At 43.9% G+C, this 25,271-nt stretch overlaps 1 protein-coding gene across 2 annotated transcripts in view; it reads right to left on the bottom strand.

Annotated features, from left to right (window-relative positions):
* Positions 1 to 647: 647 nt before the first annotated feature.
* Positions 648 to 25,271, bottom strand: part of LOC134941996 (tyrosine-protein kinase ZAP-70) — a 220,095-nt gene continuing 195,471 nt past the window's right edge. The window contains exons 11-13 of one of the 2 annotated variants that reach the window (XM_063932145.1): positions 13,698 to 13,838; positions 12,182 to 12,294; positions 648 to 994 (exon numbers count right to left, since the gene is read on the bottom strand). In XM_063932145.1, coding sequence (XP_063788215.1) covers positions 874 to 994; positions 12,182 to 12,294; positions 13,698 to 13,838 — 375 coding nt within the window. In that variant the 3' untranslated portion in view covers positions 648 to 873. Of the gene's footprint in view, positions 995 to 12,177; positions 12,295 to 13,697; positions 13,839 to 25,271 lie in introns of those variants that run through there. The other variant, XM_063932147.1, reaches the window with a different exon arrangement.

Raw genomic sequence — 25,271 nt, forward strand, 5'->3', positions numbered from 1 at the left:
CCCCAGTCCCCACAATAAAGCAGCACACTGAGCACAGATATGGAGTGTTTTTCAGGCAGACACGTCCTCTCCCTAACATTTCCAATGCACGAGTGAAAATGGCGGCAACGCGCGGCTGCTTATATAGAATCCGAATCTCGCGAGAATCCGACAGCGGGATGATGACATTCGGGCGCGCTCGGGTTAACCGAGCCATACGGGAGAATCCGAGTATGGCTCGGACCCGTGTAAAAAGGGTGAAGTTCGGGGGGGTTCGGTTTCCGAGAAACCGAACCCGCTCATCACTACTGTTTATGAATGACTGACACCCCAGAGTTATGTGTGATGGCATTGAATTTAATATATAAATAAGTTTATGGGGGGGGGGGGGGAAAGCCATTTTTATAAAAATGCATTCTAATCATTTAGTAAGTTTTTTTTTTACTAAAGCTCGATTTTTATCGACTTTATCGAAAGAACACATTTTATAAAACGTAAAAATTAAAAAATCATGCTTTTAATTCATTAAAAATCAATGGAAATCAACCTTTAGCACGTAAAACCCAAGGAATCAGCTTCATCCCTTTCTTCAAGTAAACTGATATGATGCATTCTTAAGGACACTGATTCAGCTACCATAATGGCTGATTTCAATAAGAGATAGAGAAAAAAATGTATATACTTTAATTGTATTCATTATACTGTAATTATATCATGTGAGAGCAACAGACGCTGTATTCTTACTTGTCAGCATGCCACAAGCCATTTTTATATCTGCTGTCCTAAAAACACACTTTATTGCTTGTTTCCATTTTTGTAAGCAACTGCAGTATTTTTGAGGAAAGTCTGCTTTACTAGATTCTGTTGTGCTGTAACATGCTCAAGTGTATCTTCTCAGCCTTCTGTATTTTCATTAGCTGAAGCAGAGGAAGCGCCTTCAGTCTTTTCAGCAACACTGTAGTAGAAAATTCTCATACGGGATTCCACATTCTCAAAACTTGGACGATCCTGCATCCTGTACAGAAACCGTGATTAAAATTTGTGGATTAAATGTACATATTAATGGTACAGTAACTAAGGGTTGAATTCAACTGAGATAAATCCGTTCACCCAGCCGAACATGCACAGCCACCGACGTACTTGATGGCATAAGGATCTCACTCAAAAGTGCTCACTAACCTATAGGGTAGCAAGCACTTTTGGGAGAATTGGGGTGCAAATTGGCCAAGCGAAGGGTGTGAGAAACACCTCAGCAGCGTCAAATTACACCCCTTGCCAACAATTAAATTCCTCCCTAAGTCTCATTGCCAAAAACTCCTGCCTTAACATCATTCTATTTTTATTGTCATATAAATATCTATATATATATTTATAAAATATACGTATTCATTGCCAGGTTCTATATCGCTCCAGTCCATGGGTATCCAAACTATGGACCGTTGGCCAAACACTGCAGCCATCTGTGCCAAAGCAGCCTTCTGAGCGGGCCGCAGTCTGGAGTCTTCGATCCGCTGCTTCACCCCTGCACCTCCACCTTAACGAGTGAGGAGAGCTACACCTCTCTGCTTAACCATTTGCTTGGCATGGTCGCATCTGATGTTACCATGCCAAGCTGGGCTTTTCCTGACACAGTCGCATGACGTGAGCAGCACTTCAAGTATGGCGGTACGGGGTGGTATGGCATACCAGTAAGAAATTCCCAGCCAGTACACCGTACCGCCGGGCCGTCCACCATACCTGCATCCCGCTGGCTGCTGTGTGAGGGGAGGAGAGCGCAGCGCCTCTCCTGCCCCTCAATTCTCTGTGATGTCCGGTCTCCAGCGGCTGCGACATGAATATCAATAAGGCACCAGTTTGCTAGCCAATCAGAGCTTGCGGACTGGCAGCCGCAGCTCCTGATTGGTTGCCGGTCCGCGAGCTCTGACTGGCTAACGAACCGGCACCTCATTTGAGATACCCGCCGCCGTAGACCGGACTTCATGAGCATTGAGGGGCAGGAGAGGCGCTGCGCTCTCCTCCCCTCACATAGCAGCAACAGATTGAGGCAGCGGTGAGTAGGGGGGGGGGGGGGCACTCTGGGTCAATGTATATCTGGCACTGTGGGGCAATGTATATCTGGCACTGTGGGGGCATTTGTGTATCTGGCACTGTGGGGCAATGTATATCTGGCACTGTGGGGGCATATGTATATCTGGCAGTTTGGGGCAATGTATATCTCGCACTGTGGGGGCATTTGTGTATCTGGCACTGTGGGGGCATTTGTGTATCTGGCACTGTGGGGCAATTTATATCTGGCACTGTGGGGGCATTTGTGTATCTGGCACTGTGGGGGCATTTGTTTATCTGGCACTGTGGGGGCATTTGTGCATCTGGCACTGTGGGGGCATTTGTGTATCTGGCACTGTGAGTGCATTTGTGTATATGGCACTGTGGGGCAATGTATATCTGACACTGGGGCAATGTGTATCTGACACTGGGGCATTTGTGTATCTGGCACTGTGGGGCAATGGGTATCTGGCACTGTGGGCAATGTATATCTGACACTGTGGGGCAATGTATATCTGGCACTGTGGTGCAATGTGTATCTGGCCCTATTGGAGTCATGTGTGTATCTGACCCCCCCATATGTGCATCACGCCCCCATTTTAATTGGCCACGCCCCATGCGCCATTTGGCCCATCCATTTTTTGGCACACAGGCCTTTGCCGCGTGCACTCAGTACCTATAAAACATTTTTTCTATTTGCACCACTGGCCTGGCTCCCATTCCAAGTGATTTGTCATCCATGGCTGCAGGAGCTGTTATTACTCACTGCAGCCACGCCTCCTCTTCATTTACTCCCATAGTATATGCACAGAAATATCCTTGTAATATATTAGCACAGAACTTGGAGCTCTGTGAACAGAAGGTTTTCTTAATTATACTGTACTTACCAGATAGGTGCAATCAGTAATTTTGTGCACTTATCTAGTTGGGTTCAGTATGAATTACCAGCAGCTATGATGCCATCCGTCAGTATATCGACAGCGGCATCCCAGTCACCAGTATGCCAGCAGCGGGGTGAGCACTAGAAAGCCCCTTGTAAGCTCGCCATCTGGTCACTACAGTATCATTCAGAGGAACTTCAGTTCTCAGAACTCCTAGTTCTGTGCTAATATCCACTGCAGACACTCATGTTAACTGCAGTGCAGCTACTACTACTCAAGCAATTGAAGTCCCATTGAATTGAATAGGCTGATCATTAATTGGCTGAGAGAGCCATCTGTCACGACTCTCAGCCAATAAGTGCTTGCCCATAGACTTCAATGAGTCCAGCAGGGAAAATACCAGCCAGCCCCACGCACTGAGAACACCTCCCTGCATTACCGACACTTGTGGCACCCGCGCACTGAGGACACACCACCGACATCCATCCACTGACTATACCACTGTCTCCCACACTGGGGACACAGCCTGCAGCCCTGCACCATATTTGCCTAGTTTGAAAACCTCCTCTTCGCGAGATGCCTGAAGAGGAGAAGCAGGTAGGCGGCGTGTCATTAGAACCCCCCTGCTGGGGGGTGCATATTTGCATGGGGGCGGGGCAGAATGATGTAATTGTCTTGGAAACAAGACACATTAGGCCTGCCCCCTTCTCGGATTACCGTATAATTCTCTGCATTCTGTCTGCTTTTCTATGAAGTGGGCAGAATGTGGAAGGGGTGCCCACTCTTCCGAAAGGGGGGGAGGACTACCCGAAAAATTGGGTGTCCTCCGCAGAAACTGGGCGAGTAGGCAAGTATGTCTTGCATTGCCGACACTGGCGACACTCACGCAATGAGGACATTGCTGGCACCCCTGCACTGAGGACACTGCCGGCACCCCTGAACTGAGAACAGTGAAGGAGAAGTTGGTGACCATCTACCCCTTATCAAAGAGGAATACTTCCTAATGAGGGAAATTGTACTTTGATTGAAGATTTTCTTTTGAACACACTGCCCCTTTCTGGGACCATCCTAATTTTGTTGCTCAATCCCCACCCCCCAGCTCAATCACAAAGGCTGTAATCAAGGAGATGGCTACTCCCCAACAGTGTTGGGCTCACTGATTAGCTCAGCTATGCCTGTGTGGGTGAAACAAGAATGTGATAGATGGATCACATTAGTGTAGAGCTTTACTAAGAGGCAGATGGAGAAACTGCCACCGCCATCTATATGTGTACTGACAAGTAACCCCTTTAAAGCTGAAATCCATTTGTTTAGCAGCCAATTGATTAACTTGGCAGACAACTATGTGACTTGAGTCTGGGGCCCCCTAATTCTCTGGGACCCACAGCAGTGGCATCCCCTGCACCCACAAATTGCTATGTCCATATGACTATTTTCTTATTAAAGAAAAGATGTTATGTAAGTTGAGACAACAGTACATTACTGTAGTAAAGTAAAAATGACCTAGAGGTGTTCACCTATAGGACAAAAAGACAATTATTTATGTTATAATAGCAAAATTAAGAGTATGTACTGTAGGGTGTGTTGGATGGGACAGTAATTATTTGTATTTATTATAGGTGTGTTTTTAAGGCAAGATGCACTTAGTAGTACATTTTTGTAGTGTCCCCTCATCTTTATTTATAGTAATACATTTATTAACAGACAAAAATATTATTTGATGCTACCATTACAATCCTAATGAAGTAGATAAAGCCATACAAAACATTGGCCTAGCTGTGGAATAGTGCATGTATTCCATAATTCATGAAAAAGTGTCATCACAGCAGGACATGTGGCCACCTAGGCTATAATAATATCAAAAAACTCCTTGATGGAATGGTGACAGGAATGGCCATGAGTGATAAAGAGAGACTGGCATGTGAGAGCTGTATAATGTACAGGTTGAGTATCCCATATCCAAATATTCCGAAATACGGAATATTCTGAAATACAGATTTTTTGGAGTGAGACTGAGATAGTGAAACCTTTGTTTTCTGTGGCTCAGTGTACTCAAACTTTGTTTAATACACAAAAGAATTAAAAATATTGTATTAAATGACCTTCAGGCTGTTTGTATAAGGCAGGCTTTTTCAACCAGTGTGCCGTGGCACACTAGTGTGCCGCGACCAGTTGCAAGGTGTGCCGCGGAGCCAGAGCAGCTTCCTGCACCTTAAGAGTGAACTGTTGCCCGGGCTCTTCTTAGAGGATCAGTCGTGCTCCGGCCGTGACCTATGCCTTGAAAACGATGTGATATCATAGGTCACAGCCGCCGCGTCTTACCTCCCAGCCAGCCCACCCGCCTGCATACACATCTTCGAGTTCCCGCCTGCATACACAGCTTTCCTTGCCCATCCACATCCACACCTGCCCGACCGCCCGCTGCTCAGTATCCGCAGCACTACACTATGAACAATCCCCACCACTGAGGGACAGGGAGGAGGACAGCTAATCGGTAGGGGCTAATATTTGTTATTTTATTTCTCCTGTGGGGAACAATAGGATTTCAATAGGATTTATGTGTGAGAATAGAATTTATGGATTTATGAGGGGAACAATGTGAATAATTCATGTGGGGAGCAATAGGATTTATGTACGGAGCAATGTGATTGTTTTTTCTGTGTAGGCCAATATATGTGTGGATTTTTTTATTTATTTTTTACTATGAGGGCCAATGTGTGTGCTTTGCTTTTTTTCTGTGGGGAACTGATGGTGTGCCTTGGGAATTTTAAAATGTTGTTCGGTGTGCCGCGAGTAAAAAAAAGGTTGAAAATCACTGGTATAAGGTATATATGAAGCATAAATGAATTGTGTGAATGTACACACACTTTGTTTAATGCACAAAGTTATTAAAAATATTGGCTAAAATGACCGTCAGGCTGTGTGTATAAGCTGTATATGAAACATAAATGCTTCCTGTGCTTAGACTTAGGTCCCATCACCATGATATCTCATTATGGGATGTAATTATTCCAAAATATGGAAAAATCCGATATCCAAAATACCTCTGGTCCCAAGCATTTTGGATATGGGATACTCAACCTGTATAAGAAAATCTCTCTTCACAAAGTCAGCAACCAGAGCTGAGGCACCACTAGAATTGGTGCATGTAGCTGTATGTGGCCTGATGGAGGTGGATTCAATAAGTGGCTACTGATATTTCGATGACCTCACAAGAGTAACATGTTTACTTCATCAAAACTAAAAAGTGAAGTACTGTAATAAGCAAAATTTTAGACTACAAGAGACTGATGGAGACTCAAACTGGTCAGAATTTGCCAATGGCTGAGAATTCCAAAATGTTTCCTGAAGAAATATGGCATTGAACACCAGCTAACGATTGCTACACATCAGTGAGCTTGCCAGCTGCACAATTATGGAAAGAGCGCAGAGCCGCAGACTATGCTAAATGGTGTTGGAATTGAAAAGTGTTTTTGGGGCAGAAGTGGTGTCTACAGCAGCATATTTAAAGAATTGTGCACCCCAGTTGCTGCAATAGGACTAGGTATGGCTTGGTAGTAATCTAAACATCAATCATTTCAGAGTGTTTGGATGCAAAGCGTATGCTCACATACCTAAAGAAAAGAGATGTAAGCTGGATTCCAAGTCAGTTGAATATATCATGCTTGGACACTGCCATGAAAGTAAGGGATACAAACTATGGGACATTAAAAACAAAGAGCTAATATAATCCATAAATGCTGTGTTCAATGAAGCAGCGCAACCTAACATGAAGCTGGAACAGGAGTTGCAACACAAGCTTGTTATATTGGACACTATATACTGATAGCTGGAAATGTGTCTGAAAGAGAGACTGCCAGTGTGCAGCAGGAGTTCTGTAAGAAATAATAAAGGAAAATCCACTAGGAGATATTGGGGGTCATATGGGGGATATTGGGGGTTTTAACGCAGCAGAGTGAACGGGTCCCTGCTGCGCATGTGCCGGTGCCGTAGTGCACCAGGGCAAGCCAGACGGCCGAAGGCCGTAGCAGGGATGCGATCGCCTCTGCCTGATTGACAGGCAGAGGCGATCGCTGGGCGGGAGGGGGCGGAACACCAGCATTTGGCCGCCGTTTTGTGAGTTTGGTCCGGCCACCGAACGGGGGTCGGGCCGCAGCGGCTGCGTGACGTCACATGCAGGCGCTGCGGGCCAGGGAGCAATGAGTAGCTCCCAGCCAGCACGCTAAAGCTGCGCTGGTCGGGAGCTACTCTTGAAGTGCAAAGGCATCGCCGCTGTACGATGCCTTTGCACTTCTGCGAGTGGGGGCTGAACTGACATATGGGGCGGGCTAGCCCTGTGCTGGGCGTCCCCCCGTATGTCAGGGAAGAAGATCGTAGCTGTGCTAAATTTAGCACAGCTACGATCAACTTGGAATGACCCCCATTATGAGGAGTTTGCTAATATCACTTTCTGTGAATCCCAAAATATTCAGGAAGCAAGCAATTCCCATTATAAAGCCTATCTTGTGACTAAAGGCTACACACAGAAATCAGATATTGACTACGATTAAATCTTCTCACCTGTGGCAAGGAACAGTACATTACATTTCATCATTTCAATAACTGCCATGCATGATTTGTTGCTATACCAATTAGACTTTGACTCAGCTCTCTTAACTTGAGAGTTAATTGAGGAGAAGAAAATAACAAGTGTCAAGCATCTGGTAGAGCAGAAACTCAAATTAAAAGACTTAGGGCATGCACTTCATCTGTTAGGCTTAAGATCTTACAAAACTTGGAGCAATATTTGCAAAGTATGCAATGTCAGATGCAAAGCCAGTGAATACTCCCATTGACATAAGTATTAAACTAACAAAAGCCATGTCACCAACAGGTGAGGCAGAGATGAAAAAGGTTCCTTATCAGAGCGCTATTGGTAGTTTAATGTATGCAAGTGTAGGAACTCATCCAGAAATCACGCATGCAGTCAACAGAAATCTTAAACATTTACAGGGTTACACTTCCATGAAATTCGAGTTTTCAAAATATGGAAATCCTGCATTGAAATGTTTTGTGAAGCTGATCAGATGTGGATGACCATCATTCATACACAGGACACCTCTTTGTATTAGCAGGTGCAGCCATCAGCTGGACAAGCAGAAAGCAACCCACTGTAGCCCTATCCACCACAGAGATGGTACTTACAGAAACTGCCAAGGAAGCTCTACACTTAAAAGGGTATCCGTTCACATGGTCGACCATGTTATGGTCGACAGTCATTAGGTCGACCACTATTGGTCGACATGGACACATGGTCGACACATGGAAATGGTCGACACATGAAAGGTCGACACATGAAAAGGTCGACATGAGTTTTTTAACTTTTTTTTCTTTTGGGGAACTTTTCCATACTTTACGATCCACTTGGACTACGATTGGAACGGTAATCTGTGCCGAGCGAAGCGGTAGTGGAGCGAAGGCACCATGCCCGAAGCATGGCGAGCGAAGCGAGCCATGCGAGGGGACGCGGTGCACTAATTGGGGTTCCCAGTCACTTTACGCAAAAAACGACACAAAAAAAAGTTAAAAAACTCATGTCGACCTTTTCATGTGTCGACCATTTTCATGTGTCGACCATGTGTCCATGTTGACCATGTCAATGTCGACCAATAGTGGTCGACCTAATGACTGTCGACCATAACATGGTCGACCATTCATACCGGAACCACTTAAAAGAGACTTTGTGTGAATTAAGTCTTCTATGTAAGGATTAGACAATCATCATAGAATGTGACAACAAAAGTGCAATTGACTTGACCTACAAGCATCATGGACGGTCCAAGCACAATTACGGTATTTAAAGTACTTATATAGCCAAATGGCTTTATGATATTTAAGAGATTCTTCACCTAGAGATATAACTAGTAACATTAAGATTTTAAAGGGAGCAGTTGGACTCTTGGTGGATATTTGTTGAACTAATAAATTAGAAACATGACAAAATAGTAATACAGGTAGGGGCAGATTGGGAATTTAAAATGGCCCTGGAAAATTCCCCAAAAGAGGTTCTATGTAAGCTTTTAGTAGTGGAGATTGGGACTTTTGAATGCGTCAAGGAAAGGGGGTGTGGCCTTATGGTAAGGGGCATTGATTCACATGCCACTTCCCTGATTTCATCATGCTGGGGGCATACCCAGCGCTCAGGGAGCTGCTGGGTATACCCCCAGTACTCTCTCCAGCAAATAGACACCATATTATTGACTGGTATGTGCTTTTCTCTGTAGGAGACACTTCTCATTTAATTGTTATAATTCTCTTTTACTTAGATAGTACCACAAGTGTTCCAAAGCATCAAATACAGGGGACAAAAACAACAACTACTGGCATCACCAGAGGTATGCAGGGGTGCCAATCACATTCAGTTTCTGTCTGCAGGTAGGGAATGCTGCCTGTCCACTCTTATTGGGGATTATTGATTATTCTTATTGATTATTCACAATCAGAGAGACCGGGCAGCATTCTCTACCTACCTCCCAAGAAGCTCGAGAGACACCAGCCCAGCCCACCCCTGCTCTAAGTCCCCTTGAATCATTGGGCCCTGGGAAGCTGCCCAGTGATCCCATACATTAAGATGGCCCTGGTGCTACAGTCAGCGAAGGTAAGTAACTTTTTTGTGCGCTAAAGGTGCTTACAGGGCAATGACAGATAATTTTCATGTGTATTACTTGCACATGCTGAGTAAAACTTTGCAAATGTGTAAGGTATTGTTTATACATACTGGGCACTCTTGGATAAATGTGTTGGGCACTGTTGGTGGTATATGATGAAATCTGTTGATTTGTGCTCAGAACACCAAACCAAAAAAAGGTAAAATAAATTTTTAGCTTGTAACTTTTTGAAAAAATTGTACTGTGCTATAGTAGCAAATATTCTGCAAAGTGTCACATAGCACAAAAAAAAAAACAGTGAAATGATTTATAGGATACATCAGAGCTGGCCAAACCGGTCCTCGAGATCTACCAACAGTTCATGTTTTCTAGGCCTCCTGGAGATCTCTAGAACTGTCAGTTAGGAATGAATGCAGCAAATCTTAATTAGTAATGACTACACCTGTGCACCAGCTAGGTGGCCTGGAAAATGTGAACTGTTGGTAGATCTCGAGGACTGGTTTGGCCAGCCCTGGGATACATGATATAATTCCATACATACAGAAAACAGCAGTAAGAGGTCAAGATGATATACAAATATGCAGTATTTTTACCAAGCTATGGGCCCAGAATACTTTCAAGGGGGTAAGAAGTGTTACTTTATGCTCCTGGCCACCAGATGGTTGCACAAAATATTCAAAAGAACATTGCGGTTCTTCGCTGCGGTGCGAACGGGTCAGGACTGCAGCTGCACGGCGCCCGCCATGCGCACGTGCGTCATTACCCGATGCCACCAGCGCAGAAATTGATCGCAGCGGCGACTGCATAGAGACTGACAGGCGGGAGGCATTCCGGGGCGGATACTCACCGTTTTCAAGGCATGGTGAGGCAAATGCAGGCGGATCCAGACGTTTGGAGGGCGGATGTCTGACGTCAATTCCAGGACCTTCGTAACTGGATCCGTCACACAGGGTAAGTAACTCTTACCCTGGGTTTGTTTTGCTGGAAACTTTTTTAGCATAGCAGGGCTGCACAAGCGATCGCAGCCCTGCTATGCTAAAATACACTCCCCAATAGGCGGCATCAAGTTGATCGCACGAGCAGCAAAAAGTTGCTACGTGCGATCAACCTGGGCCTGCACTACATTCTACAGCACCAAGACATTCCCGGTACCTACGCAAGGGTCCTGTTTGTCGATATCAGCTAGGCCATCAATACAATCGTCCCCAGCATCCTCCACCCCAAATTACTTCACCTAGGGGTCCCAGAAGCTACCTGTTCCTGGATAGTAGACTTCCTGACAGATAGGTCACAGGTGGTGAAAGCGGGGGAATTCACCTCTCAAGCGCGGTCCATTAGTACAGGGCCCCTCAGGGCTGTGTTCTCTCACCCCTGCTCTTCTCCCTGTACACAAATGACTGCACCTCAGAGGCGCAATCACTAAAGATCATCAAATTCGCAGATGACACCACCGTCATCAGCCTCATCGAGGACGGGGACGAATCAGCCTATAGACGGGAAGTAGACTGGTTGGCCCAGTGGTGCATCCTCAACAACCTTGAGCTCAACCCCCTCAAAACTGTTGAGATGATAGTGGACTTCAGGAAGAAGTTAGCTAGTGCACCTCCGCTAACGATTGCTGACAGTGTGGTATCACTAGTGGACTCTTTCAAGTTTCTAGGGACCACAATCTCCCAGGACCTTAAATAGGGGTCTAATGCTGCCGCCACTGTTGGGAAAGCGAAGCAGAGGTTGTTCTTCCTCAGGCAACTAACGAAGTTCAACATCCCACAGAAGCTTCTGCTCCTCTTCTACTCCGCAATTGTGGAGTCGGTACTGTGCTCCTCGATACTGGTATGGTACAGCTCCGCCAGCACGAGGGACAGATGCAGGCTCCAAAAGGTGGTCAGAACCGCAGAGAAGATCATCGGGGCTGACCTTTCCTCAGTCCAGGACCTGTACCTGTCCAGAGCTAAAAAGCGGGTAACAAAGATAGTAAAAGACCAGCTACACCCCGGCTACAGCATGTTTAACTTGCTTCCTTCAGGCAGGCATTACAGGGCAACCCCCGCCAGGTCCACCAGAAGCCTCAAAAGTTTCTTTCCCCAAGCGGTCTGCCTGCTGAACTCCTGAACATTGACTGACTAGACGTACATGTAACTAACTTGTGTCCCTACGGTATGCCTATCTGTGTGACTTTACTTGCCGCCCCCCACCTGCTTATCTGTTACCTACTTGGCTGTTGTATAGCAAACCGAAGACAAATTCCTGCAAGTATACCTGGCCAATAAAGCTGATTCTGATTCTGATGAGGGCCATTAACTCTATGTTCTTATCAGGTATTGCCCTATTCGAATTTGAATGATTTGTACTATTCTCAAAAATACAGCTAAGCCACCAAAAATGCAATTTGGTGGTCTGACAGCATTCCCCATATGCATCAAGCTCCGGAAAAGCAAAACTTTTCGGATCTTGTTCCTTGTAGGCAACGTCATTTATGGATGCTGTTGCCTAATAGAAGCCTATGTGCTTCCTATCACAGACTTAATTGAGACGTGTCCTCTGCAGCTCACGCATGCGTTGGCAGATAATCAGAGTAATAAAATAGCTTAATAGCAATTTATAATAGTGATAAACATAGTTTCTTACTTGAAAGTCCAGCAGTCTAACATGAGCTCATACATTTCTTTAGGACAGTCTGTAGGACATGGCAACCGCTCATTCCTCTGAATGAAACCCAGGACTTCTGTACTCTTGAGTTTCTACAAAACAAAGATGTAAAGTCAGTACATGCAGTAGTACAGTATTTGATTTATTGGATCCAAGGGTGTAACTACCGGGTGTGTGTCATTGGGTCGACAGTCAATAGGTTGACCCCATAAAAAAGGTTGACAAGTACAAAAGATTTACAGGGTCAAAAAGTTGACATGGAAATGGTCAACACAAGTTTTCTTGTTTTTTTGTGGGTGTAATTTTGTTTGTTAAACCACGTAACCTCAATTAGTGTACAACGTACCCTTGCGCTTCGTGCAATGTGCCTCGCTCCGCTACCACTGCGCTCAGCACAGGTTACCATTCTCAATCACTGGGCCTAATTCAGACCTGATTGCAGCAAAATTGTTCTCTAATAGGCAAAACCATGTGCACTGCAGGTGGGGCAGATATAACATGTGCAGAGAGAGTTAGATTTGGGTGGGGTGTTTTAACCGAAATCTAAATTGCAGTGTAAAAATGAAGCAGCCAGTATTTACCCTGCACAGAAACAAAATAACTCATCCAAATCTAACTCTCTCCTCACATGTTATATCTGCCGCCTCCCTGCAGTGCAGCGTGGTTTTGTCCATTAGAGAACAGTTTTGCTGCTGCAATCAGGTCTGAATTAGGCCCATAGTCCATGTGGATGGTAAATGAAGAAAAAGTTAAAAAAAGTACAGAAAACTTATGTCAACCTTATCTGTCAACCATTGCGATATCTACCATTTGAACCCGTTCACCTTTTGCACCCGTCAACCTTAAGCACTGTTGACCTTTTGACCATGTCAACATTGTGTACCTACTAACCATATGGGGTTGACTGTTGACCTAAGTACTGTCATCCTAGCATCTGGATAATGCAACTACCTTGGTTGCCGGGGTGTAATTACTACAGTGCCCACACCAACTCCGTTGCCCATCCCAATCAGACATTAGACTGAGGACCAACCTTGCTGCCTGCCTTCTTCACTCTGCAGTTGCAGACAGGGAGGCCCAATGCCCACCCTCCTCCTGAACTTCCACCCAATCATGCTGTTTGCTCTGCTAGGGTGAACTGATGTAGTTGTGCCAGAATAGGAGGAGCCAGACATGGTCGGACAGGACAGGAAGAGTGCACAGGTGTCAGTGAGCATTGTATGCTCTACAAAACTTTTAGTAAAAGTCTTCAATCTCTAGCAGAAGTTACAGAACTTTAAGTCATTGGTTATGGCAGGGGGCCCAGAACTTGGGGGAGAGGTTTTAAAAATTCAAGAGATGGGAAGGGGGGGGGGGGGGGGGCTTTGAAAATTGAAGTTTGGGGGGCTTTGAAAATTTTGCTAGGGGGCCCGATAAATTCAAGTTACACCCCTGTTTGAAGCCACAATCTGTGCTCACAAATGTGAGAAATAACAGTGATCTGCCAAATACATACTTTGTAGGGCTTCTGTCCATAGGTGAATGCTTCCCACATTGTTATACCATAGCTCCACACATCACTCCTGGAAGAAAACTTTTTATATTGTATGCACTCGGGAGCATACCACTTCAATGGCCACTTGCCACCTGTTCGAGCCTAGAAAAAAGGTAATTCTAGTGAATATATTTGTAAGGAGACCAAGTCAATGACCAAAAATTGATTCTACTGATGAAGTTTTGTTTAGGTATATGTCTAAGTTAACATTACACTACAAACTTCCAATTTATTTCATAATGATGTTATAACAAAAGTACAATATATATAGAAAAGAAGGGTTAACTGTTCTCCCTTGCAAGCTGATGCTGTGTCATTAATATTGATTGAATTATAACGAGCCTTATGCAATTAACCTGTATTATTAGAGGCAACAAATTAAAAGGCAAAACCAACAATTGTTCATTATTTATTTATTAAACTTCAATTATATAGCAGCATATACTATGCACTACTTTACAAAGAATATTTAATCAGTCCCTCCCTGCCAAACTGGAACTTGCGATCTATCTTCATAAACATATGAACATATACAGTGTCGGACTGGGGCGTGATGGGCCCACCGGGGGAATGCAGTGATAGGGACCCATACTTAGGGGTGTGGCCATCCTACAAAGGGGGTGTTGCCAGCCACTGAAGCTTGAAATACACAATAGTTTAGTGCAGTGTAATGCAACATATCTACCATGTATAATACAAGTGCACAGTCTTGAACCTGATCCCTAGAGGAAGGATTGGGCCCTCAGGCCGTGGGGCCTACCGGTGGTTTCCCTGGTACCCCAGTGGGCCAGTCCAACCCTGAACATGTACACTAGGATTCTAGCCATTTAACCTGTCAACATGTTTTTTTCCATACTTGTCTGAACACGTGGGGGCTCCCTTGTTTGAAAGATGGTCATCCCTACCTTTCAAATGATGTGCCTCCTGTCATCATAGAGATAAAATGGCAAACAGTGATTTCTGCATGATACAGTATTATGTATGAGACCCAGTGTAGGAGTTATCACATCTCTGTACACATTCTTGTAAAACAATGGGGGATAGTTTTATGTATTCGTTTCTGTGTTTGTGTGTGTCTGTAACACATAGTGGGTACACACTAAGCAGTATGGGCCAATAATAATAACAACAACAGAACCAGGTACCATGGGGAGTAACTTTGTATGTAGAAAATATATCAGAAGAGTGTTGTCCCTGTATTCATAGGAAGACTAAGACAGTACGACACGCAACATGTGCCTGAGCTTAGTATTCTGCGTTGATGACTGACCATCGGTTTTCTGACCATCATGAATGATGAAGGGTTCCCCACAGATGAACTGAAGCTATGAAAGACATATATAAGAACTTTCACATTTAAAAGATGAGTACTTCATACCTCCCATCCACCTGCTACCCAATTTTGGTGGGACAGTCCCACTTTTTGGAAACTGTCCCGCCATCCCACGCGCAGGCCACATTGTCCCGTGGTGGGTGTTGGAAGGCCCCTTCTCACTTGCTGCTCTGCTTAGCTGAGCAAGTTGTGAATAGATGATATGTACATGCATATAGCATCAGTTGAGAGAGGGACTGGGAGCAGCTCACAGAGCACTGGTCATGCTCCCACCATTATGAAGATGGGAGGTGTGGCATAGTATTTCCTGCAAGGCCACCCACCCTTCTTTAATGGCCACACCCACTATATCAAGGCCACATCCCCTTTTCAGGAGAATGCTAAAGTCATGATCTGTCTTCAGAGGACGTTGGAAGGTATGGATCTTATCACTTTCAATTGATTATTGTTTAATTACCGCTACTGAATTACTTGCTGTTTTTGTTAGGACTTATATGCACCAAAAACCATATTGCTATACCTTTATGTAATACTGAAACTCAGGGGTAAATTTACTAAACTCCGTGTTTGCCTGAGTTGGCAAACACAGGAGTGTTTGGGCATTTTTTCAAACACGGAAATTTCTTAAAGACCAAACATGGTTGTGTTTGTTCAGCAGCGTGTTCAGAGAAGCATGCACAAATCAGTGAGATCCATGCATACTTCCCTGTTTAAGTGTATTTAAAGTTGTAAAAAATAAAAATATAATACACACACACACACACACACACACACACACACACACACACACTCATAACCAGCCCCAGACTGGTTCAAAAAATACAGGGGGGAAACTGTGAGGTCCCCCTGTATTATGGTTCTGTTTCCAAAAATTTGGGGGACCAAAGATGTTTGTAATGCCACATCCAGGGGATACGCTTATATTGATCCCGTGACCATAACATTAAATCCCCTAACTAGTCAGCCCTGGCTGGGGTTTCCTGGGGGAGTGGGAGGGTTTTCCCCAATAAAGTGATCCCCCTCTTCAGGCCCTAAGTACAGGGCTGCAACCTGGGGCTATCCCTGGCACCTCTGGGTGGTGTGTGCCGGGTTGATAATCCATTAGTTTAGATTTGTTAAAACATATTGGCTTTTACAGGAGGGACTGCAGATCCCAGCAATCATCCCCCACTGGTACCTATAGTCCTCCTGAAAAAGAAATAATTAAATAAAAACAGCACTCACACACCGTGATAGTAAAATGTAACACTCACACATACTTGAAATAACATGAAAAGAAACATTTAGAAGCACAATAGTATGAAGCAAAAGTAGTGCATTTTAATAAGACAATTAATAGTGTATGCCAATAAAAACAGTTAATTAACGCATAGGAATCGCGTAAAATTAAGGAATAGGTTCCAGAGTTCCAGGACATAAAACATCTGGGTGTGATATGTGTGACCGGTGGTCAGGAGACCAATGGTCAGCATACCAACGCCGGTATCCCTAAAGGGGGGGAGTCAGCGCAACAAGCCCCATGGGTTCTATTCCCACTCTATGGGTGTCGTGGGAATAGGCCCTGTTGGTCGGCATGCCGACCATCGGGATTGTGAGGGTGTGAGATGTAGGTATTGTGACCGGCGGGCTGTGCAGGCAGGTATAGTATGTTCATTCCTTTGAGAAATAGGAAGGCTCCTTGTGATCTTACCACTGGCGGTTGTTAGCAGTTCATGCAGGCTGGTCACACACGATGGGACTGCATAAGGGGGAAGCAGTGCACTAATGTGCAAAGTTCATTCGGCTCCACATAGATGGCAAGCAGGTGATAGGATTTGGTGTTGGTACAGGTCACAAAATGGGTCCCTGGTTTCTCTTCTGTGCCCAGTAGCTTCCAGGATTTGTATTGGCTCTCTTAGCCAATGATAATGTAGCCATACCTCCCAACTATCGCACATTCAGTGGGACAGTCACAATTTCCTGGGACTGTCCCACCTGGAGCCGGCAGTGTCCCGCAGCAGGGGGGGGGGGGAGTTGGGGGGAGCACACAGTGGCATAACTAGAAATGTTGCGCCCCCAAGCCAAAAATTATTCCGGCGCCACTCCCATAGGTATTTAAAAATTAATGAATTTGCGGCTCCAAAAAAAGGGGGAAGGAGTGTGGCATTGCAAGAAAAGACTACTTTATACCCTAGTTTTGCAACCTGCATGCACAGCCATTGGTCACCACAGGATGAAAAAAAAAATCCTGATTCATGCCCCTAACATTATTTGTCATTTTTTTCCTCATTATAGTAATGCCCTTTACACATTATACCACACACTGTAATGCCTCTTACACATTATGCCACACCGTAATGCCCATTACACATTATACCACACACCATAATGCCCCTTACACACTGTAATGCCTGCGACACATTATGCCACACATGACAATGCCCCGATACATCATGCCACACAACACAATGCCTGCAACACATGCCACACACCACAATGCCTGTGACACATTATGCCACACACCAAAATGCCGCTGACACATTATGCCACAAACCACAATGCCTCTGACAGATTATGCCACACACCGTAATGCTCATGATACATTATGCCACACACCATAATGCCCATAATACATTATGCCACACACCATAATGCCCATGATACATTATGCCACACACCACAATGCCCCTGACACATTATGCCACACACAATGCCTGTGAAACATTATGCCACACAACACAATGCCCCTGACACATGCTCCACATTAAGACTGCTAATTACTTTTAAATTATGTGCTCATTGTCAGGGTTTTTATGCTCTGGGTTCCATGATTGTTGCCAGGGGTTTCATGCTTGTTGGCAGAGGTTTCATGCTCTGGTTGTCATGCTCATTGCCAGGGGCTTCATGCGCTGGGTCCCATGCTCATTGTCAGCGGTTTCATGCTCTGGGTGTAATGCTCGTTGCCAGGGTTGCAATGCTCGTTGCCATGGGTTTCATGCTCTGGGTGTCTTGCTCGTTGCCAGGGGTGTCATGCTCGTTGTCAGGGATGAATGGTCATTGCCAGGGGTTCCATGTTCTGGGTGTCATGCTCGTTGACAGGGGTTCCATGCTCGTTGCCAGGGGTTTCATATGCTCTGGATGTCATGCTTGTTGCCAGTGGTGAATACTCATTGCCAGGGGTTTCATGCTCTGGGTGTCATGCTCATAGCCAGGGGTTTCATATGCTCTGTGTGTCATGCTCGTTGCCAGGGGTTAATGCGTGTTGCCAGAGGCTTCATGTTATTGGTGTCATGCTCATTGCTAGGAGTGTCATGCTTATTGCCGGGGTTGAATGCTTATTGCTAGGGGTGTAACACATTGGCGCCGAGTAATCGCTGGAGCCGCTGCCAGTGCTGATTGCTCCCGGCACTTACGGGTAATGCTGCAACGCTGTACAGGGACAGGGGAGTCAAGTATGACCTCTAGCATCTGTCTCCTCCAAGTGCTGGGAATTTTTGGAGGGACATTAGCAGATTTACACAGCTATACCGCATGGGAATCTGCTGCGTCCCCCCCTTCCCCCCAAGGCCTTGGACCTCCAATCCCTCGCAGTGGAACCGGGGCTGTAGTTACGCCAGTGGGTGCAACCGCAATGCTGCTCTGCAGAGCAGCAGGTAAGCAGCAGGAGATGAGGATAAAAGAGGCTGGCATTTATTCACAGTGCAGGGGGGAGCCTGGGAGTGTTATGTGAAACCCACACCCTTTTCCAGAGGCTCTGCCCCTTTCAGGTGCGCGTTATGCGCACAGGGTCCTGCATCACTATTCATCAAGTTGCCAGGTATGATGTAGCATTACTTATCTACACCTATTTCAGCTAATAATTAGGTCAATTGGAAAGCAGGAGATCATCATCACCATTTCAATAATAAAAAGTATATAAATAAATAGAGAACTTTATTTAGAAATTTAATTTAAAAAGAGGGATATGAGTCCATAATTCTTTCTAGAAATCTGAAAACTAATATCTAAATTTATGTTTTAAAAATGTCATTGCTGTGGAATTAGGAAATCTCAATATTTCACGATACATATACAATTGATTAAATTGCAGTAATGCAGCAACACATTGACCACAAGGTTGGGGGGGTTATAATCCCACTTAAACTTTTTCATAATTTTTGCAAATACATGGAGAAGTAGATAGATATATAGACATATATACTTGTATGGGAAAATAAATAAATATATATACACATAGAGGATAACTTAAATTGACTGTAGAAATAAATGAGTATATCAACACAGAGGGTAACTTTAATCTTATTCTCCCTTTTATTGGGTTTAATACCCTTTCATTTAGATCTTAGATGGTATACAAGTGAATATAAACTGTAATACAGCTCAACAGCATAAGCTTGGATAGCCTAGAGCAGGCCTGGCCAACCTGTGTCTCTCCAGCTGTTGTCAAACTACACATCCCAGCATGCTGTACCACAGTTTTAGTTACCATGCCCTAATAGAAAAACTGTGCCAGAGCATGCTGGGACTTGTAGTTTCACAACAGCTGGAGAGCCACAGGTTGGCCAGGTCTAGCCTAGAGGCTAGAGGCACTGATCTAACAATGAGCAGTCTGTTGGCTCAAAAGTCATTGGTACTTGGAAAGACCCCAGTTTTGCTATGAAGTCTCAATAACTGATCAACTTACTGCAAGTATATCTATAGAAATTAGAAGTCAAATGGACAGTGCAGAGATCAAGCAGAGATATTAGAATATCTATATATATAAAAGCCCTCACTCACTCACTCACTCACTCACTCACTCACTGACTCATCACTAATTCTCTTACTTCCCGATATTTTAGGAAGCTGAAATTTAACTTAAGTATTCTTCAGGTGGGAAATAGGAAAACTACGTAATCAGAATTTTAATACACCTTCCCTAAGGGGATGAATAGGATGTTGACATAATGACGTCATAACCGATACGTGGCTTGTGCTGCGTGAATGATAGCCCCCGAAATGGACAATCGGATCAAAATTTGGATTGCATCTCCAGTGTGTAGAATTTAATAAAGTACAAAAATGCTCCCGTCTCTTCTTACCGTATCTGCTATGGGTGCTCCCCGGGTAACGCCAAGAACCATGGATTAATATTTACTTACATTAAGACATCTCAAATTTACATCTCTAGAGATTTACCAAATTTTTAACACTTATTTATATGTACAACCGTGAAAATCAGAAACTCCTGTGCAAAGAATGGGTAGAACAGCTAGTAATTCATATATTCCCATTATAGATGTTATCTCTCAATAATCAGTCAACTTAAAAAACACTAGATATATAGGAGGATACACACTAATAATAAGGCAGCTTTTACAGATGCACCCTCTGATTGGCTGGCAGGTCTTCTAATGACATTCGTGTAGACGTGTATGTCTCAACAAATACAAATCCTTGTGTCCGTCTGGTTTGGGTCTTGCGCTTTATTTTTTCAACCCCTGGGATGTCTATGTAGACTGAAGATAATTTGGTCTACACTAGGAAAAGCTGAGTATGGAATTATTTTTAAAGGTTACGTGTATGCTACTTGGAGAAAAGGACATGAATGACTACAGGGATTGTAGGTATGTGTGAGTGTGTGAGTGTGCAAGAGTGATTATTAAAGTTTTACTGTCATGGTGTATGAATACTGTTTTTTTCTATTTCTTTTTCAGGGGGACTATAGGTACCAGCGGGCCCTTAGTGCAGAAAGGTGCCTTCCGTGGAGTTTAGAATCGGTGGTTTTCTACTTTTCCTGCAAGCAGGAGTGGATCTGGGCCTACATTTAGGCTCCATCAAAGTACAGATTTCTGTACTTTCTATTTTCTTACAGAAGCATCTCGCCTTACTGCCGGAAGTACAAACTTTCCTTAAAGGCGTTCTTCATATGCAACCACCCTTTGTACCTCCCACGGCTCTGTGGGATCTCAATGTGGTTCTATCCTTTCTTCAATCGGACTGGTTTGAACCCTTACATAGGGTGGAGTTAAAATTTCTCACCTGGAAGACGGTGATGTTATTGGCATTGGCGTCTGCCAGACGTGTCTCTGAATTAGGGGTCTTATCCTGTAAGAGCCCTCATTTGATTTTTCATGAAGACAGGGCGAAACTTAGTACCCGTCCTCAATTTTTACCTAAAGTGGTGTCAGCTTTTCATATGAATCAACCTCTTGTGGTTCCAGTGTTGTCTGACGTTTCTGTTGGTCCTGAGTCCTTGGATGTGGTCAGAGCTCTGAAGATTTATGTCAAAAGGACGGCCCGTCATCAGAAATTTAACTCGTTGTTTGTCCTTTATGATGCCTCCAAGATTGGTTGGCCGGATTCTAAGCAAACTATTGCTTGCTGGCTCCGGTTGACTATTCAACAGGCCTATACTTCGGCAGCTCTGCCTTTGCCAGCTTCTATTCAGGCCCACTCGATGAGGTCGGTGGGTTCTTCCTGGGCGGTTGCCCGGGGAGTCTTGGCCTTACAGTTTTGCCGAGCTGCAACTTGGTCAGGTTCGAACACGTTTGTAAAATTCTATAGGTTCGACACCTTGGCCAAGGATGACCTTCAATTTGGTTAGGCGGTTTTACAGGGGTCTCAGCACTCTCCCATCCATTTGGGAGCTTTGGGACTTCCCCATGGTACTAAAGTACAGAACCCCAGTATTCACTAGGACGTTAGAGAAAATAGGAATTTAATACCTACCGGTAATTCCTCCTCAGTGCTTCAATCCTGCTTACCTGTGTAAGTCTTTGGTTGGCCCGCCATTGCGGTGCCTGTTTGTTGTTGTGATAGCCTTGCTATCCTGGTTCGGTTGGTGTTGCTATCCTCTGTTCTGGTTAGCACCCTCCATTCGGTTATGGTTGTGTGTTGTCTTAGTGCCTCACTGCTGTTGTATTATTCCTTCTCTCGTGGTATGTCCGTCTCCTCGGGCACAGTTTCCTAGACTGAGTTTGGTAGGAGGGGCATAGAGGGGAGGAGCCTGCACACTCATACACACACTAAAGGTTTTTAATGTGCCAGGCTCCAGTGGACCCTATCTATACCCCATGGAACTAAAGTACAGAACCCCAGTATCCACTACAGACTACGAGAAAAGGAATTACCGGTAGGTATTAAATTCCTAATTTTGGAAAGGAGAATTAATGCCAAACCAATAACCATAAAGTAATTCTCAGTTATGTTTTATATAGAAAAAAAATTGCATCTACAGTAGCTCACTCTCTTTTTAAGTTGAATTAAAAAAAATGGTTTACACATTACGTCTCGCCAATAATGTATGATCATACACACACTAGGGTCATTTTGTCAAAAGACATTTAACCTGCAAGCATGCTTTTTTGGGGTATGGCAGGAAACCTGAGCACCTAGAAGAAACGAATGCAAACACAAGAACATAAAAACTCCACCCAAATAGGGCCCATTTTGGAACACAACACATGGCCTAAGTTCTGTGAGACAGCAATGCTAATCTCTGTGTAAAGGTACACACATTGGGGGTCATTCCGAGTTGTTCGCTCGCAAGCGGATTTTAGCAGATTTGCTCATGCTAAGCCGCCGCCTACTGGGAGTGAATCTTAGCATCTTAAAATTGCGAACGATGTATTCGCAATATTGCGATTACACACCTCGTAGCAGTTTCTGAGTAGCTTCAGACTTACTCGGCATCTGCGATCAGTTCAGTGCTTGTCGTTCCTGGTTTGACGTCACAAACACACCCAGCGTTCGCCCAGACACTCCTCCGTTTCTCCGGCCACTCCTGCGTTTTTTCCGGAAACGGTAGCGTTTTTTCCCACACGCCCATAAAACGGCCTGTTTCCGCCCAGTAACACCCATTTCCTGTCAATCACATTACGATCGCCAGAACGATGAAAAAGCTGTGAGTAAAATTCCTAAGTGCATAGCAAATTTACTTGGCGCAGTCGCAGTGCGAACATTGCGCATGCGCATTAAGCGGAAAATCGCTGCGATGCGAAGATTTTTACCGAGCGAACAACTCGGAATGAGGGCCCTTGTTTCACTGTTATATCACAATGGTATGTTCCTGCTTATTTTATCATTAAAACTGTATTAAATGACTTGAATATCACTTAATTAGTCCAGCATAACCTACTACAACTGGCAAACCAAAATAAAGAATGGAAAATAATTGTGTACATTGTGAATTTGGTAGTGATGAAAAATATATATACGTAAACTGGGCAGTTTCTCTCAATGAATAATTTTAGAATTTAAAATAAGCGATTTAACGACTTCCAAAACTTTGTAATAATGCTGCTAGGCAATACTCCTTTGGGACAGTGATGGGTTAGGAGTTTTACGCTGTGCTGTGATGTGATGTCACAGTGCAGCACCTAAAAATGGGGTAGAGAGTGGAATTACCTGACAGAGAGTATTCTGACAAAGAACTGATGGAGACGGGTGTCTAGGGTTACATGTAACTTTCCAATAGCCTTGAGAATATTATGGTATCGGGTTACAGGTGAAATTGGATATGTTGAATTACATTTTATACCCTTATGATTGTTTTTCTTTCATACCAAATACAATCTATTTACATTACTGGAAGAATTATAACTGAGTAAATAAAACGTATATGCTCATATACTCTGTACAGTTGTGAATAATCAGATATGTGATATTGACAGCTCCTGCTAGATACTTTAGTGCCATCTAGTGTTCCTTTGAAAACACTACCATACATGGCAACAGCAATATAATAATATAAAATGGTGCAATGGAACAAGGTGTTGTTGAACAATCAAATTACAGAATCTGACCTTATAGGTTGCTGGAGTCATTATTGTGTGAGAAAATACCACCTAGAAGGGCCAGTGCTACCATTAGACAAAACTAAGAAGTAACTTTGGATGTCAATGGTTAAAGGCATCTAAATCAATGAATGAGAGACATGTCCTTTGCTTGCCCCCATGTCATGTGACAGTCACTTACAGGTTACATGTGAGCCTGTTGGCTGCTACAGTACTTCTGATAAATATCAGTTGTGGATTGGGCAAGTGCTGTGAGCTATGAGATCATGCCCAGCATAATTCTTCAAGGGAGCTGGTACCAAATAGTACCCACAGTGCTACCCCCAATGCATACAGGACAGACCATTTGTGATAAAGTAATTAAAAAGTACAAATGTAACTAGAAAGGCAGGCAGTCATGATGTCACAGTAATATAATTTAAGTTAGAACTAGAAGCACTTTAGGAGAGTAATGAGCACACATTGTAATTAATTATGGGGGGGGGGGGGGCTGGGGGAGGCTTAAAAGTACTGTAGGCAGCAATTTACTGCATACTTTCCCAAATTGCACTGAAGACGCATATATTTTTGAGGAGTCCCACAGATTCCTGAAAGAGTAGGAAACCCTCCTGCATCCCACCCACTTTATAATCAATGGGCGGGATGGGTGCTTAACGATGAGATTCTCAGTGATGCGCATCAGCATAGCTTGTGGAGTGGCTATAAGTGGCATTGACGCAATGCATCTGCATATTATCTCTGGGAACTCAAAAAAATTAGTGATTTTTACTTTGCTTTATCATTTCTGACTTTCTTCAAAAAGGTTCTGTTGTTGCTCAAAACAGTGACTGAGACTCAGTATTCAGTATAACATTGCAGATGTGGTATAGTGAATATGCAGTGTTTAAGAACACTTTGTGGCCATTTATAAGCATTGGGTCCAAATAGTCATTCATACACTGTACAGTATTGTATACACAGTGTAGTTAAATGAATGTGCAGAAAACTAATATAGTTATAATCACCCACAATTTATCAAGTAAATAAAGTACCAAAAATCGACAACTGAAAAACAATTTACATAAGCACATAGTTATTTAGAATTACAGTACATTGTATGTAGCTTAGGTATTGTTAACTACACTATTTCTAACTATTAAATGCTGTCATTATAATTCTCTTCTTTTAAAAAAGGAAAACAATACAATTAGTGGTATTTTAGTAACAATGTTAAAAGTATAAATATTAAGGGGGATATCCTATTAGGCCCAGTAAAACATCGGGTTTTTTACAATTTTTCCCAATGTTTCACCGATACTTTTTTACAGGCTATCCAGATTGATCGCCTTTAAAAAATTGCCCTTTCTCCCGAAAACACACAGGTTCAGTGGAACCTGTGTCTTTTCAGTAGAAACAGCCCCGTTTTCGCATGGAAACGGGGCTGTTTCTGGGAATTTGGTTTCGCCT

The sequence above is a fragment of the Pseudophryne corroboree genome, chromosome 1, assembly GCF_028390025.1.
Source record: "Pseudophryne corroboree isolate aPseCor3 chromosome 1, aPseCor3.hap2, whole genome shotgun sequence".
In the NCBI taxonomy this organism is placed as follows: Eukaryota; Metazoa; Chordata; class Amphibia; order Anura; family Myobatrachidae; genus Pseudophryne; species Pseudophryne corroboree.